Genomic DNA, 17,545 nt, shown 5'->3' with positions numbered 1-17,545 from the left:
GTTCTTATCATAAGAAAGAAAATCTCATTATGTATGGTGATAATTTTGCATATATAGTCATGAATACATACAACTCTTATGCTGAACATCTGAAATTAATGTCATGTCATTGTATCCCAAAAAAAAAACGTGGCCAGATTCCTCCTTCAGGCAGACTGGATGATTCCTCTTTGGATAAATTGAAACAATTCAAGAAGTATATGCAAGTATGAACCCAGACGACAGTCCCCAACAATTAGACCACAAAGACTATTGCATCCGGATCAAAACTGCCAAGACCCAACTGTGTGCTCAGTACTTCCAATCAGCTTAGACAAAGACCCAAACAAAGAGGAAAATGCAGTTTAGCGGATAGAGAATATACCGAAATAAGTTAAAAAAAAAATCAATAAATCCTCTGAGATCCAGTAGAAGGTATTACATCTATGAAGCAAAAAAGATATTAAAAAATTAAAATGTAAATTCAAAAAACTTTTAAAAAGGTCCTGATTATTAAAAACATGATAGCAAAATGAAGAGCTGATAAAAGGAGAAGACTGAACTGAGGGAACCTCTCAAAAAGTGAAGATTATAAAAATAGTGGTGAAATAAGAAGATCCAATATACAAGTAGCAGAAGTACTAGAGAGAACAGAAAGTGGAGGGAAAAAAAATCATCATTGAAATAATTCAAGATTTCCCAGACCTGAAAGACACAAGTTACCAAACCAGAAGAGGCCTACCATGTGCAGTATAATAAAAAGAGACCCTCATGATAGCCTATCATTTTGAAATTTCAGAAAACTAGGGACAAAAAGAGCTTCCTACTAGATTAGTTACATATAACAGATTATGAATCAAAATGGCTTTAACTACTCAACAGCAACACTAGAAGCAAGGAGATAAGCAATCAAAAGTCTAAGGAGAAAATAGGTTCCAACCTAGAATTTGATGCCCATCTAAACGATAAAAGAAATGCAATCACAGAAAAAAAGAATTTTCACACAAAGAAAATCTCAGTTTATCTCCCATGTGCTTTCTCAAGAAGTTACTATAAGAACACCTTCAACCAGATGAGAGCAGATCAGGATGACATGGGATATAGAAACAGGAGATCCAACAGAGAAGAGAAAGGATGATGAATGGAGATCCTGGGATGACACCAGTTTGTAGAAGTAGAGGGTGACCATCCAGATTGGAGCAGTATGGCTAAGGACATGTTGAAGGCTTTCATCACCAAGATCCCTGCAGCCACTGCACCCAGCTTTTTAATTAATGCCCCCCCCCCCGCCCCCCCCCAGCATTTAACCTGAGGTCAGAACACTGGGGTGGGCCTATCTCAAGAGCCTTACTTGTGCTTGGCTTATCTTGACCATGAACTTGAACATGAAGTCACTACTCTCCCTTCCCTAGTCTACTGCTTTGCCCCCACAGAAGTATTCTGTTTTATCTACTTCTGAGAGCTAGGTAGGAAATAAGGAGCTCAGATGTAGAAATACAGAGCAGCCCACTCCCCCCACTGCATTCCTCCAGAAATCTAGTGTCTGACACACAATACAACCCTGAGAAAAGCAGGGAACAAAAAAACTTGATTTTTAAAAAAAAGTGATTTAGGTGTTTCTAGGAGTTAGTATTGGCTTACCAATTCCAATCAGTACATCCCACTGCTTTATGACAAAGGTTTTATTGTTTAGGTTTTAGCCATTCTTTCTATATATTCTGAGCAACTCCCAAACACAAACAGTAAAAATTACACAGCAGGCTAAGTTTTGGCTTCCCCTTATTTCTATACCATTATGTTTGAAATCCTTTGGAGTAAGACATTTATTATCATGTATCCTACCTTGCTGATTCCTGATGGCATTTTAGGTGTTCTGGCATCAGAAAGATTTTTCTTTGCTCATTCAAATCAAAACTTAGGCTATTCGTGAACAGCAATATTCCAACATTATAAAGGGCACTTTTAAAACTTTTAGAGGTACTTAGATTTTTTTTTAATTTTTTTTTTTTAAGATTTTATTTATTTGAGAGAGAGAATGAGATAGAGAGAGAGAGAGCATGAGACGGGGGAGGGTCAGAGGGAGAAGCAGACTCCCTGCTGAGCAGGGAGCCCAATGTGGGACTCGATCCCGGGACTCCAGGATCATGACCTGAGCCGAAGGCAGTCACTTAACCATCTGAGCCACCCAGGCGCCCAGAGATACTTAGATTTTTATACCTGCTTCATTTAACTCCAAGCTAAATGTTTACATATGTACTCATTATTATAAAAAGTAGAATGAAACTGAATGAAATGAAAGCGAACTGGAGCCAAACATGCTATTAATAAACAAGCCAAGGGTTTTGCTGTGTGGTCACATCCCTATATATATAAGCCTATCTCTGGTGATGAGATCAAGGACAAAATCTTACAAACCTGCATCAGATAATCAGCAATGTACTCTGTTTTCAAGCAGTACACATTTTGGGCGGCAGCTTCTGCTATATTAACCCCTGAGTCATCTGGTTTCAGTTTATTGAAGTCAGAAAAGAGATGTGTGGCTTCTTTAAATAAAGGTACAGAATGACCAGGTAGTACCTAAAGAAAAAATAAGAAATAAGAAGCTATCAGTTTCCCAGAGTAGTTCAACTGTATAATCTGTACTTAAGGATTGTCATCTCACAAAGTACCGAAAATTAAGAACTGATCATAGCAACTTTGTTTGAAAAATAATTTGTGTAAAAAATTCTGTAAATTGACTGAATACAAACCTTTGCTCCTCCTGACTGAAGAAGGCGTTTGAATCCTGCTTCTCGGGATTGGTCAACATATAAGATAACTTTCCACCCACTAAATGCCCCCTACAAATGAAAATATAATCAGTGTTGAAATTATTTGGGAAATAAATGCAAATAATACATTATTTTATCTGTAAATTTAGTTTTATGTCAACAAATAATCTTATAACCTTTACCAAGTGCCACAGTGGTAATTGTCTCTGGTCAGAATATTCTGAAAACACACAACCATGGTGTTTGGCACACAGTAGGTCATCAATAAATACTTGAAGAATGAAGGAAAATGTTTTAATGATTAACATGAAAACAAAGCAACTTGACTTTTGTTTAGCCTTTTCTTGTATTTTTTCTTATAATTAATCCAGGGTAGAACTTAATGCACAACTTCTCAAATTAGATGAAGCCCTCATTATATTTCTCTTGAAAATGTTTGTGAATTAGAAATATAAAACATTTCACTAGGGAATAACAACAAAAGCCAGTGGAATTACTCTAAAAGAAGGGAATTAAGGCTAACAAGGGCTTGGACACAGGAGAGAATTCAGAATACATCGCACAAGATTATTTAAAACTTGGGTTTCTAACCTTTATGTGAGCCATGGACCCCTTTGACAGTCCAGTGAAACCTATGGATCTGTTCTCTAAATAATTCTTTTAAAGAAACAGCTTTATTGAAATGTAATTTCTGTGCTATATTAATAATGTTTTAAAATACTGGTTTTAACATAAAGTGTAAAGGATTACAAAAAAAACCCATTTTATTAAAAATAAAATATTTACAAATTTGTGACAGATGTGCTTCTATATTAATGAATTAAAAAAATAGTGGTGGCTGGATAGATTATTATAATTTTGAAGTATAAAGACAGATGGTAGCTACACTTGTGGTGAGCATAATGAATTGTTGTCAAATCTGTTACATACCTGAAACTAATGTAACACTGTGCATCAACTATATTTCAATGAAAAAAAATTGAACATAAGCAGTATCTCAAGATACTTGGAATTATAATGCAAAGCAAAGATATCTTATTTCTGTTGGGGTAAAATCACAAGTACTATTAATAGTGCTGTGATTTTTACCTAGACTTCTATAATAAAAGGAAATGTTTTCAATTGGAGGTTAGTAAAAATAAGGATGTATTCCCTGCCCCATCCAAAGTGTATAAACAGCCTTCCTGAATGTGATCTACAACTCCTTTGGGAGAGTCTGTGGATCCCATGTTAAGAACCCTTGAAGGTAGATGCTGAAGAGTCTTTGGAAGAAATACAGTATGGGTCACATTTTACACATATATTTAAATTATTTTTATGTCTTTTTACTTTTTAAAAAAAAGATTTATGGGAGTGCCTGGGTGGCTCAGTCGTTAGGCATCTGCCTTCAGCTCAGGTCATGATCTCAGTGTCCTGGGATCGAGCCCCGCATTGGGCTCCCTGCTCAGCGGGGAGTCTGCTTCTCCCTCCCACTCCCCCTGCTTGTGTTCCCTCTCTGGCTGTGTCTCTCTCTGTCAAATAAACAAAATCTTAAAAAAATAATAATAATAAAAGATTTATGTATTTGAGAGACAGCATGTGCGCTAGTGTGCACATGCACAGTGTGGGGAGAGGAAGAGGGAGAGAATCTCCAGCAAACTCCAGGCTGAGCGAGGAGTCCGATGCCAGGGCTTGATCTCATCACCCTAAGATCATGACCTGAGTTAAAATCAAGAATTGGATGCCTAACTGCCTGAGCCACCCAGGCACCCCATTTACACATATATTTTTAATAGAGCCATCAACATTATATATATATTCCTTGTAATCATAATTAAAATTAGGAATTAACATTAAGCCCAATTTAGAATGCCCAAACTAAGTATATCAACAAAGCATAAAAGACAAGTAGAATTATTATTTTGTTAATAAGCATATTCTCTTAAAATTAAAATCTGTAATAGTCATGACACTGAATGCTGTTCATATCACCATATATATGTTAATACCTCAACGATGCCTGATTCCTGTCTTTGCTGGAGTTTTTTCCTCCATCTCATTGCTGCAAGTGCTAGTCTTCGTTGCTGAACATTGATTCCAGTCAAAACATCGAGTATGGAACTACTTCCCCATTCATAGTCTTCTTCCTAGACAATTAGTAGAATAAACTTTGGATCTGGTCCTACAATATGTCCTCAAGGAGTCCACGATCATTTAAGAGTTAAAAGCTATACATTCAGTTGTTATAAATAGAGAGCACTAAATAAGCATCAGTTTATGAACATAGAGGAAAGAAATGTACATTAATTTGGCTTCATAGGAGGGTCAAGTATATCTGGCTTTTAATTAGAAATCAGAAAAATACTGCATACGTTTCTAAGAAATACAGGTAACTACACCTTAGTAATTGGTAATATATAGATTATTGGGCTTCATCCATTTTAAAATGAACTTCACAGAAGGACATGTTCTCAGTGGAGGTATGTGTTAACACCTTGATTACCTGTCCAAAGAAATCATATCCCTAAGGGATCTTGATTGAAAACTTCAAAAACTACATGATAGATATTACTGTGATGGTTAGTTAGGGACCAAAATATTTCAGACAATATTAAAAAAAAATGTTCTTTTTTTAAAAGATTTTGTCAGAGGGAGAGCGAGCTGAGTGTGAGCATGAGCAGGGGGGAGGGGCTGAGGGAGAAGCACGCTCCCCACCGAACAAGGAGCCAATGCGGGACTTGATCCCAGTACCCTGCAATCATGACCTGAACCAAAGGCAGATGCTTAACTGACTGAGCCACCCACACATCCCCAAACAATTTAATATTTAACGGGCTGGCAGTAAGGATAAAAAGTTTACAATGAAGTAATCCTGAAGTTTTCTAATGTTATTCCAAAGAGGGAAAAAAAAAAGCCCAGATTAAAATTAAATAAAACTCATATAACTGAGAATCTGGGTCTGTGATCTCTAAATTTTTTTGCTCTGTTAATCTGGACCTTGTAAAACTGGTATAATCTAATTGGTCGTATTTGGTTATTTCAATTATATGAATGGTTAGTGTAGATACTAGAATCAATTAGGACAATTACTTTTAACAAAAAATGATTCTTCATATTAATTTGAATACATACCAGCACGAAGTGTCCAGCAGTCCGGCATGCTTCCAGGTAGGAGCGATGAAGCACCCATTTCCCAGCTGCCACTGAAGCTAAATACTTCTCGTTTCGAAGTGGATGTCCCACAACAATGTGTGTGCAATTGGGATCAAAGCACTGTTTCTCTATTACTAATCCACCTAAAGTAGAGAAAAACTGATACGTGATTGGAATTCCTAACTTATTCCTAGGAAAGACATGTCAACTCTGCATAGAAATTATTTATAAATAAAATGCACCAAATAAACTGAAAAACCTTGACTGACAATTATTTTACTTCACATACATTTTTTAAAATATTTTTTTACTAACATAATAAAATAAAATAAAAAATATGTATTTTTTAAAGATGATTTGACAGCGAGCACAAGCAGGGGGAGCGGCAGGCAGAGGGAGAGGGAGAAGCAGGACCCTGGGATCATGACCTGGGCCAAAGTCAGCCACTTAACCCCTATAATATTTTTATTTTATTTTTATTAAATATTTTATTTGTCAGAGGTAGGTAGAGACAGAGAGCACAAGCGGGGGGGGGGCAGCAGAGGGAGAAGCAGACTCCCCGCTGAGCAGGGAGCCCGATGCAGGACTCGATCCCAGGCCCCTGGGATCATTATCTGAGCCGAAGGCAGATGCCCAACCAACTGAGCCACCCAGGCATGCCCCCCATAATTTTTTTTTTTTAAAGATTTTAATTATTTATTTGAGAGAGAGAGAGAAACAGCATGAGAGGGGAGAAGGTCAGGGGGAGAAGCAGGCTCCCTGCTGAGCTGGGAGCCTGATGTGGGACTTGATCCCAGGACCCCGGGATCATGACCTGAGCCGAAGGCAGACGCTTAACCAACTGAGCCACCCAGGCGCCCCCCCCCCATATTTTTAATGAAAATTTAAAATAGAAAAATAGTAAAATGAAATCCAACATACTGATTCTTAAATTATCAAAATTTTGCCATCCTTATTTCAGTATACCCCCTTTGGGCTTAACTATTTTAAAGTAAGTTCCAGGGCGCCTGGGTGGCTCGGTTGTTGGGCATCTGCCTTCGGTTCAGGTCATGATCTCAAGGTCCTGGGATCGAGCCCCATAATCAGGCTCTCTGCTCTCCAGGAAGCCTGCTTCTCCCTCTCCCTCTCCCACTCTCCCTGCTTGTGTTCCTTCTCTCACTGTCTCTCTGGCAAATAAATAAATAAAATCTTAAAAAAAAAAAGTTCTAGACATCCTGTTACTCTACCCCTATCCATTCAGTATGCATCTCTAAAATACATGGTAATTTTCTTATACAGCCCTAATGCTATTATCAGATCTAATATAATTAACAAAAATTCTTTGCTATTTCAATACTAAATCCTTATGCAAACTTTCCTGTTTGTCTGCACTTGGTTTGTTACAATTAAGATATAAAAACAGAATATAAATAGATGCCATATACTACTGTTAGTATATTTCTTAAGTCTCAACTACTTTTGCAATTTCCAAGCATTGAAAATGGGTAATCAAGGAGATGGAAGTCAAAAAGGGGCTCCTACAGACTAAAAGCAGAAGAAAATTTTTTGAGTGGAAATAAGGTCAGCAGCCCAACGCAGAAGCTTAGAAGGAAAACACACACGCTAGGGAAATAGAGATGAAGCAGCGGGTGGAAGCTGAACCCTCTTCTCAGATACAGCTGTACGATGCCTGACTTTGAGGAAAGAAGGCATAAACTTATGTAAAGCATGGCTTTTATTGATTGATTTTTGATTTATACTTTAGAAGTTAACCTGATTATGGGTTAGAAAGAGTTGTATTAAAGACTTTGTAAGAATTCAATGAAACATTTGAACTCTATTCATGCTCTACAGATGACTAAGAGAGGCAACTGTTTGAGCACATAGTATACACCAGAGACTGTTGGAAGTGCTCCAGATTAACTCATTTAATCCTCACAACTCTATGAAGGTAGATTACTAGTATTATCTGTAATCTACCCATGATGACACAAGTACAGAGTAACTCACCCAGGATCGGAGTGACAAAAGAACAAGAAGGTGAAAATTCCCTATTATATTGGGATCTAATTCTATTTAACAGATTTATTCTGTAATCCAGACAACATAATAGACTATTTATGTGAATCAGTTGGCCACAGTTGCTTCATTTATAAAATGAAGGGTCTCTTTGCATTTTACTATCAAAAACTTTCTATTCAGACTCAGTTCCAGCACAGTCTGTCCTCATCTGCCTCTCTTCTGTCTTCTTCTAGATCATTCTCTGCTAGTTGATATTACTCTTGTCCAGAGTTTACAGAGATGGAACAAAATATAGGAGACAGACACATGAAGCAGCTTCTTCTGTTCTGAAAGCTCTAGGTAAAGTTGAACAATTTTGATTTCTAACTCTAACTTATTGGGTGACCAGGAAACAGTGTTCCACATTGAGTCCAGTTTCCAAGAAATACAGCTTCTCAACTGTATGACTGTATTTGACAGAAATCTTTAAAAAAAAAAATCATGGTTTTCCACATTCTTAAAAGGACAGCACTAAGTTACATTTAATCTTTTCTTGACTCAGGGCCGTCATTAAAAATAACCGTTATTTAAGTTTTCCTCTATATGAAGCTGTCAGACTGAGTTCTCTTCCTATACTTTCCCTAACTCTATAGAGCTACTTTGTCCAATACAGTAGCCACTAGCCACATGTGACTATCAGACACCTGAAACGCAGCCAGACCAAATTGAGATGTGCTAGAAGTGCAAAATATATCCGAGATTTCAAAAACTTAGTAAGGAAAAAAAAAGGGTAAAATCTCATTGATATTTTATATTAATTACATGTTGAATATAATATTTTGTGTATAGGTTAAATAAAATATATGCTTTATTAATTTCACTCGATTTTTTTTTCCTTTTTAAAATGTGGCTACTACTAAGTTTAAAATTTAACATGTGGCTTTTGCTATCTTTCTACTGGACAGTACTGCTTAGAGCACCAGGTTACCTGTCTAGTATGCTGCTTCCAGAATGATGTCAGGTGGAGAGTCTGACAATAATGGAATAAGAATGTTACATAAGGAGGAGCTCCTCTCTGGGTATTACTGTGCCTTCAACTTCACAAAAATGTAGTTTTATTTTAAGTCTATAATTTCAATGATTTCATCAGTGAACAAAAGCCCAAGGCAGCACAAGAGATTCTTAAATCATTTTAATGGTTGGTTTCAATTTAAATCTTTAAATGTTTAAATTCTATGACCCAGTGACTTTAGATTTAGACCTATATAAAGTCAAAGTTCTAATGCTGAGTCAATACATACTGCCTAAGACAAGTTACCCATCTTTTAAGTAGGCTTCACACCCAAACTCATGAACCCAAGATCAAGAATTGCATGTTCTACCACCTGAGCAAGCCAGGTGCCCCACCCATCTTTTTTCTCTCAATTTGTACATCTTACAAATGATATCAACTACACTGACTTCCAAGGAAGGTTACATTTTTAACTTAAAATACTTGTACCTAGTTTTTCAATCAGATGACAATAATCAATACGTTCTTGAGGATTCAGAGATGACAACTGGAATATATACTGTTTTTTTAAGTCTTCATGTGTTTCCTCTATTGTTATAATCTGAAATGGAAGAGTTTTATTTTAGAAAAAATTAACAGTAAAAAGGCTATCAATCAGGTAAACGGTTTTAAGTGACATTTTTAGTCTTTTGACTTATCAAATACAGAAATAACAGCATGCAAAGAAATGCAGTTTCAACATTTGTGAACTCTTGCTGGTGGTATCAGGAAATTCTTAATGCAGCATAACAGTAATATCAAAAAGGTGTATCATCACACTAAGGATAAACTAACCTTTTCTCTAGGGTGTGGAGCCACTGGTGGGTTGGCTAGGGGGAAGGCAATACTGGGGGCTTGAGGTGTAGGGATCAGGTGGCTGTCTTTTACCGGTGTTTCCAGTTCTTCAGAGATCGGGTGTTTTGGGGCTTCAGTCACACACATGTTTTCGGGATCACAGACAGCTGAGGGCAATAAAATGCTGCAGTGTGATGTTATCCAAATATGACTAAGAACAAATTCAGGCAAATATTCTCATCTGTCTTAACCAAGATGAAATTAAACACAAATTCTGCAATGTAAAAAGTACATGAAAAGAGACAGCCTATTTCTAGAGCTTATAAATAAATGCAATTAATTAGCTTTTTAAAAAGGCAAATGGTGTTATCTGTGGGCTTCTCCCAAACTTTTCTTTAAATACCAAGCTTTCATCAGTAAAATGTAACCTAAATTTGTAAAATGAAAGCAATGTTACACTTGGAGAAAATCTACCTAGTGCAGAGACATAATCATGTGATATGAGAAAATGGGGGAAAAAAGATGACCAAAGATGAAAGACAGGAATCATTCTGTCTTCAAGGTAAAGCCCAAGGGGAAAAAACCAGGAGAATTCAGAAAGGAACACATACAAATACAAAGAACAAATGTGGGGGGAGGGGCGGAGCAAGATGGCGGAGGAGTAGGAGACCTGGATTTCATCTGGTCTCAGGAATTGGGATGAATAGGGATCAAACCATTCTGAACACCCACGAACTCAACAGGAGATCGAAGAAAAGAATAGCAACAACTCTCTGAACGGAAAAGCGACCACTTTCTGGAAGGCAGGACATGCGGAGAAGTGAATCCGAGGCGATATTCGGGAGGATAGACGGCGGGGGAGGGGGCCTCCATCGGCCGCTCTGGCAAGTGATAGAGCCGCGGAGCACAAAATCAGAACTTTTAGAAGTTAGCTCTGCTGAGGGACGTCGCTCCATTGGCTAAGTGGAGGGTGGAACCCTTGCAGGACAATGTGGTCTCAGGACCCTCGGGGGTCACAGAAAGACCGGGGGTGCCTGAGTGCACCAGAGCTCCCAGGTATCGGAGCAGGGAAGCCGGCTGCAGAGACGGAGCCGAGGCGCGGGATCTCAGCTTGGGGTTGCCATAAACTGTGATCGGTGACACAATCAGGCCACTGCTCCTCCAGCAGGGACCCAACAAGTGGCAGATCCGGGGAGACTCCCCTTCCTCCTCCAGGAGGAGCGGCAGGAGAGCGCACCGCAGGGATCGGCTGGGTTTGGAGACTCCACACCGAGCAGGTGCCAGAGATAGAAACACTCGGTCACAGGCCAGGTGAGCACGGAGTACGGCCGGAGACTAGGGAGACGGGAGTGATTGACTGCTTTTCTCTGGGGGCGCTCTGAGGAGTGGGGCCCTGAGTTCTCCGCTCCTCTGGGGCAGAGACTGGAGGCCCCCATTTTCACTCTCGTCCTCCAAAGCCATAGGGAAAGCCTGCAGGGAACAAAAGCATCTGAGAGCAAACCCAAGCAGCTTACTTAGTCCCGACCGACAAGGGCAGGGCAATTCCGCCTCCGGAAAAGACATTTGGGAACCATGGCAACAGGTCCCTCCCCCAGAAGATCAACACGAACAGCCAGCCAAGACCAAGTTCACCGATCAATGAGAACGGGAGAACTCCAGCGCTAAGAGAATACTGCACATAGAATTCATGGCTTTTTTACCGTGATTCATTAGTCTTTCAAAGTTAATTTTTTTTTTTGAATTTTTCTTTTTCCCTTTTACAACCAACATCTTATCAATCACTTTTAAAGAATTTTTATTTTTCATTTTTAGAGTCATATTCTGTCCCTTCATGGTAGTTATCCTTATTTTTGGCATATATATATATATAAGTTGTTCTCTCTAGTTTTGAGATACAGTTTCTTATAACAGATCAAAATATATCCTAAATCACTAGTGTATGGCTTTGTTCTAGTCTCCTGCCTGATCACATTCTCTCCGTTTTTTCTTTTCTTTTTAAATCTTTTCTTTTTTCAAACAACTTCCTATCTTATCAATTCCTTTTATAAAATCTTTTATAATTTTCATCTTTACATTCATATTCCATCCCTTCATTGTATCAACCCTTATTTTGTACATATATAAGTCTTTCTTTAAAATTTTAGGAGGCACTTTCTTCTAATAGACCAAAATACACCCAAAATCTAGTGTGTGGCACTGATCTCTGCACTAGCCTGATTATATATGATCATATTCTGTTTTATTTTTGTTCTGTTTTTATTTGTTTTTATCTTTTTGGTTTTTTTTTTTCTCTTTTTTCTTTCTTTCCCTTTCTTCTCCCCTGGTTTCAGGTCTTTTCTGATTTGTTTAGAATATATTTTCTGGGGATGTTGTTATCCTGTTAGCATTTTGTTCTCTCATTCATCTATTCTCCTCTGGACAAAATGACAAGACGAAAAAAATCACCTCAACAAAAAGAACAACAGGTAGTACCATCTACCAGGGACCTACTCAATATGGACATTAGTGCGATGTTGGACCTAGCGTTCAGAATCATGATTTTAAAGATACTAGCTGGGATTGAAAAAAGCATGGAGGTTATTAGAGAAACCCTTCCTGAAGAAATAAAAGAACTAAAATCTAACCAAGTCGAAATCAAAAAGGCTATTAATGAGGTGCAATAAAAAATGGGGGCACTAACTGCTAGGATAAATGAGGCAGAAGAGAGAATTAGCGAGATAGAAGACCAAATGATGAAAAATAAAGAAGCTGAGAAAAAGAGAGATAAACAACTACTGGATCACGAGGGCAGAATTCGAGAGATAAGCGATATGATAAGATGAAACATTAGAATAACTGGGATCCCAGAGGAGGAAGAAAGAGAAAGAGGGGCAGAAGGTATATTGGAGCAAATTATAGCAGAGAACTTCCCTAATGTGGGGAAGGAAACAGGCATCAAAATTTATGAAGCACAGAGAACCCCTCTCAAAATCAATAAAAATAGGTCGACACCCCCACATCTAATAGTAAAACTTACGAGTCTCAGAGACAAAGAGAAAATCCTGAAAGCAGCTCAGGAGAAGAGATATGTAACCTACAATGGTAGAAACATTAGACTGGCAACAGACCTATCCACAGAGACCTGGCAGGCCAGAAAGGACTGGCATGATATCTTCAGAGCATTAAACGAGAAAAATATGCAGCTAAGAATACTATATCCAGCTAGGCTGTCATTGAAAATTGAAGGAGAGATAAAAAGCTTCCAGGACAAAAAAAAACTAAAGGAATTTGCAAACACGAAACCAGCCCTCCAAGAAATATTGAAAAGGGTCCTCCTAAGCAGAGAGAGCCTAAAAGCAGCATAGACCAGAAAGGAACACAGACAATATACAGTCACAGTCACCTTACAGGCAATACAATGGCACTAAATTCATATCTTTCAATAGTTACCCTGAATGTAAATGGGCTCAATGCCCCAATCAAAAGATACAGGCTATCAGATTGTATTAAAAAACAAGACTCATCAATATGCTGTCTGTAAGAGACTCATTTTAGACCCAAACACACCCCCAGACTGAAAGTGAGGGGGTGGAAAACCATTTACCATGCTAATGGACACCAAAAGAAAGCTGGGGTGGCAATCCTTATATCAGACAAATTAGATTTTAAAACAAAGACTGTAATAAGAGATGAGGAAGGACACTATATCCTACTTAAAGGGTCTATCCAACAAGAAGATCTAACAATTGTAAATATCTATGCCCCTAACGTGGGAGCAGCCAATTATATAAGCCAATTAATAACAAAAGCAAAGAAACACATTGACAACAATACAATAATAGTGGGGGACTTTAACACCCCCCTCACTGAAGTGGACAGATCATCTAAGCAAAAGATTAACAAGGAAATAAAGACTTTAAATGACACAATGGACCAAATGACTTCACAGACATATTCAGAACATTCCATCCCAAAGCAATGGAATACACATTCTTCTCTAGTGCCCACGGAACATTCTCCAGAATTGATCACATCCTAGGTCACAAATCAGGTCTCAACGGCTACCAAAAGACTGGGATTATTCCCTGCATATTTTCAGACCACAGTGCTTTGAAACTAGAACTCAATCACAAGAGGAAAGTCGGAAAGAACTCAAATACATGGAGGCTAAAGAGCATCCTACTAAAGAATGAATGGGTCAAACAGGAAATTAAGGAAGAATTAAAAAAACTCACGGAAAACAATGAAAATGAAAACACAACTGTTCAAAATCTTTGGGATGCAGCAAAGGCAGTCCTGAGAGGAAAGTATATAGCAATACAAGCCTTTCTCAAGAAACAAGAAAGGTCTCAAATACACAACCTAACCCTACACCTAAAGGAGCTAGAGAAAAAACAGCAAATAAAGCCTAAACCCAGCAGGAGAAGAGAAATAATCAAGATCAGAGCAGAAATCAATGAACTAGAAACCAAAAGAACAGTACAGCAGATCAACGAAACTAGGAGCTGGTTCTTTGAAAGAATTAACAAGATTGATAAACCCCTGGCCAGACTTATCAAAAAGAAAAGAGAAATGACCCAAATCAACAAAATCATGAATGAAAGAGAGATCACAACCAACACCAAAGAAATACAAACAATTCTAAGAACATATTATGAGCAACTCTATGCCAGCAAATTAGATAACCTGGAAGATATGGGTGCATTCCTAGAGATGTATCAACTACCAAAATTGAACCAGGAAGAAATAGAAAACCTGAACAGACCTATAACCACTAAGGAAATTGAAGCAGTCATCAAAAATCTCCCAACAAACAAAAGCCCAGGGCCAGATGGCTTCCCAGGGGAATTCTACCAAACATTTAAAGAAGAATTAATACCTATTCTCCTGAAACTGTTCCAAAAAATAGAAATGGAAGGAAAACTTCCAAACTCGTTTTATGAGGCCACCATTACCTTGATCCCAAAACCAAAGACCCCATCAAAAAGGAGAATTACAGACCAATATCCTTGATGAATATGGATGCAAAAATTCTCACCAAAATACTAGCCAGTAGGATCCAACAGTACATTAAAAGGATTATTCACCATGACCAAGTGGGATTTATCCCTGGGCTGCAAGGCTGGTTCAACATCCGCAAATCCATCAACGTGATACAATATATTAACAAAAGAAAGAAGAATCATATGATCCTCTCAATAGATGCAGAAAAAGCATTTGACAAAGTACAGCATCCTTTCTTGATCAAAACTCTTCAGAGTACAGGGATAGAGGGTACATACTTCAATATCATAAAAGCCATCTATGAAAAACCTACAGCGAATATCATTCTCAATGGGGAAAAGCTGAGAGCTTTCCCCCTAAGGTCAGGAACGCAGCAGGGATGTCCACTCTCACCACTGCTATTCAACATAGTATTAGAAGTCCTAGCCACAGCAATCAGACAACAAAAAGAAATCCAAGGCATCCAAACCGGCAAAGAGGAAGTCAAACTCTCACTCTTTGCAGATGATATGATACTTTATGTGGAAAACCCAAAAGACTCCACCCCAAAACTGCTAGAACTCATACAAGAATTCAGTAAAGTGGCAGGCTATAAAATCAATGCCCACAAATCAGTGGCATTCCTATACACCACCAACAAGACAGAAGAGAGAGAAATTAAGGAGTCGATCCCATTTACAATTGCACCCAAAACCATAAAATACCTAGGAATAAATCTAACCAAAGAGGCAAAGGATCTGTACTCAGAAAACTATAAAATACTCATGAAAGAAATTGAGGAAGACATAAAGAAATGGAAAAACGTTCCATGCTCATGGACTGGAAGAACAAACATTGTGAAGATGTCAATGCTACCTAGAGCAATCTACACATTCAATGCAATCCCCATCAAAATACCATCCACTTTTTTCCAAGAAATGGAACAAATAATCCTAAAATTTGTATGGAACCAGAAGAGACCTCAAATAGCCAGAGGAAGGTTGAAAAAGAAAAGCAAAGCTGGCGGCATCCCAATTCCGGACTTCCAGCTCTATTACAAAGCTGTTATGATCAAGACAGTATGGTAGTGGCACAAAAACAGACACATAGATCAATGGAACAGAATCGAGAGCCCAGAAATGGACCCTCAATTCTATGGTCAACTCATCTTTGACAAAGCAGGAAAGAATGTCCAATGGAAAAAAGATCTTCAACAAATGGTGTTGGGAAAATTGGACAGCCACATGCTGAAGAATGAAACTGGACCATTTTCTTACACCACACACAAAAATAGACTCCGAATGGTTGAAAGACCTAAACGTGAGACAGGAGTCCATCAAAATCCTCAAGGAGAACACAGGCAGCAACCTCTTCGACCTCAGCCGCAGCAACTTCTTCCTAGAAACATCGCCAAAGGCAAGGGAAGCAAGGGCAAAAATGAACTATTGGGATTTCATCAAGATAAAAAGCTTTTGCACAGCAAAAGAAACAGTCCACAAAACTAAAAGACAACCGACAGAATGGGAGAAAATATTTGCAAATGACATATCAAATAAAGGGCTAGTATCCAAAATCTATAAAGAACTTCTCAAACTCAACAGCCAAAGAACAAATAATCCAATCAAGAAATGGGCAGAAGCCATGAACAGACATTTTTCCAAAGAAGACATCCAAATGGCCAACAGATACATGAAAAAGTGTTCAACATCGCTCGGCATCAGGGAAAGCCAAATCAAAACCTCAATGAGATACCACCTCACACCCGTCAGAATGGCTAAAATTAACAAGTCAGGAAACGACAGATGTTGGCGGGGATGTGGAGAAAGGGGAACCCTCCTACACTGTTGGTGGGAATGCAAGCTGGTGCAACCCCTCTGGAAAACAGTATGGAGGTTCCTCAAACAGTTGAAAATAGAGCTACCCTACGATCCAGGAATTGCACTACTGGAAAGAGCCAAGATGTCCATCGACAGATGAATGGATAAAGAAGATGTGGTATATATACACAATGGAATAATATATACACAATGGAGTATTATGCAGCCATCAAAAGGAATGAGATCTTGCCATTTGCAATGACGTGGATGAAACTTGAGGGTGTTATGCTGAATGAAATAAGTCAATCAAAGAAAGACATGTATCATATGACCTCACTGATATGAGGAATTCTTAATCTCAGGAAACAAACTGAGGGTTGCTGGAGTGGTGGGGGGGTGGGAGGGACGGAGTGGCTGGGTGATAGACACTGGGGAGGGTATGTGCTATGGTGAATGCTGTGAATTGTGCAAGACTGTTGAATCACAGATCTGTACTTCTGAAACAAATAATGCAATATATGTTAAGAAAAAACAAGACGAAGATAGCAGGAGGGGAAGAATGAAGGGGAGTAAATCGGAGGGGGAGACGAACCATGAGAGACGATGGACTCTGAAAAACAAACTGAGGGTTCTAGAGGGGAGAGGGGTGGGGGGATGGGTTAGCCTGGTGATGGGTATTAAAGAGGGCACATTCTGCGTGGAGCACTGGGTGTTATGCATAAACAATGAATCACGAACTAATCATGATCAAAACTACATCAAGAACTAATGATGTAATGTATGGTGATTAACATAACAATAAAAATTAAAGAAAAAAAGAAGAAATGTAGGTACCTACTGGGTGGAATTTAGAAGACAGATGAAAACTAGATGACTGGGAAGAAAACAAATATTAATGATAGAAATGTACAAAGGAGGAGAATGTCAGGAAGAACAATAGTGAAAACTAAGTCTGGAAAAAACTGCCCAAGCCTCCTTTTCCAAATTTAAGAACCAAAATATATTTTTCAATTTTACTGATAAGTTACTTCAATTTATAATTTTTCTCTTTCATTTAA

The 17,545-nt window shown here is 38.4% G+C and overlaps 1 protein-coding gene across 5 annotated transcripts in view; it reads right to left on the bottom strand.

Moving 5' to 3' along the window:
* The window catches only part of TOPBP1 (DNA topoisomerase II binding protein 1), a 78,661-nt gene that overhangs the window by 7,182 nt on the left and 53,934 nt on the right, over positions 1-17,545 (bottom strand). For all 5 annotated transcript variants that reach the window (XM_028099181.1, XM_028099183.1, XM_028099185.1 and 2 more), the window contains 6 exons: positions 9,709-9,875; positions 9,364-9,475; positions 5,862-6,025; positions 4,739-4,876; positions 2,730-2,819; positions 2,395-2,556 (listed from right to left, as the gene is read on the bottom strand). In XM_028099181.1, coding sequence (XP_027954982.1) covers positions 2,395-2,556; positions 2,730-2,819; positions 4,739-4,876; positions 5,862-6,025; positions 9,364-9,475; positions 9,709-9,875 — 833 coding nt within the window. The remainder of the gene's footprint in view (positions 1-2,394; positions 2,557-2,729; positions 2,820-4,738; positions 4,877-5,861; positions 6,026-9,363; positions 9,476-9,708; positions 9,876-17,545) is intronic.

Source organism: Eumetopias jubatus, unplaced genomic scaffold (assembly GCF_037043125.1).
Source record: "Eumetopias jubatus isolate StellerSeaLion01/CBP00866 unplaced genomic scaffold, mEumJub1_p1.0 scaffold_1, whole genome shotgun sequence".
NCBI lineage: Eukaryota > Metazoa > Chordata > Mammalia > Carnivora > Otariidae > Eumetopias > Eumetopias jubatus.
This window is presented reverse-complemented; position numbering and strand designations above follow the sequence as displayed.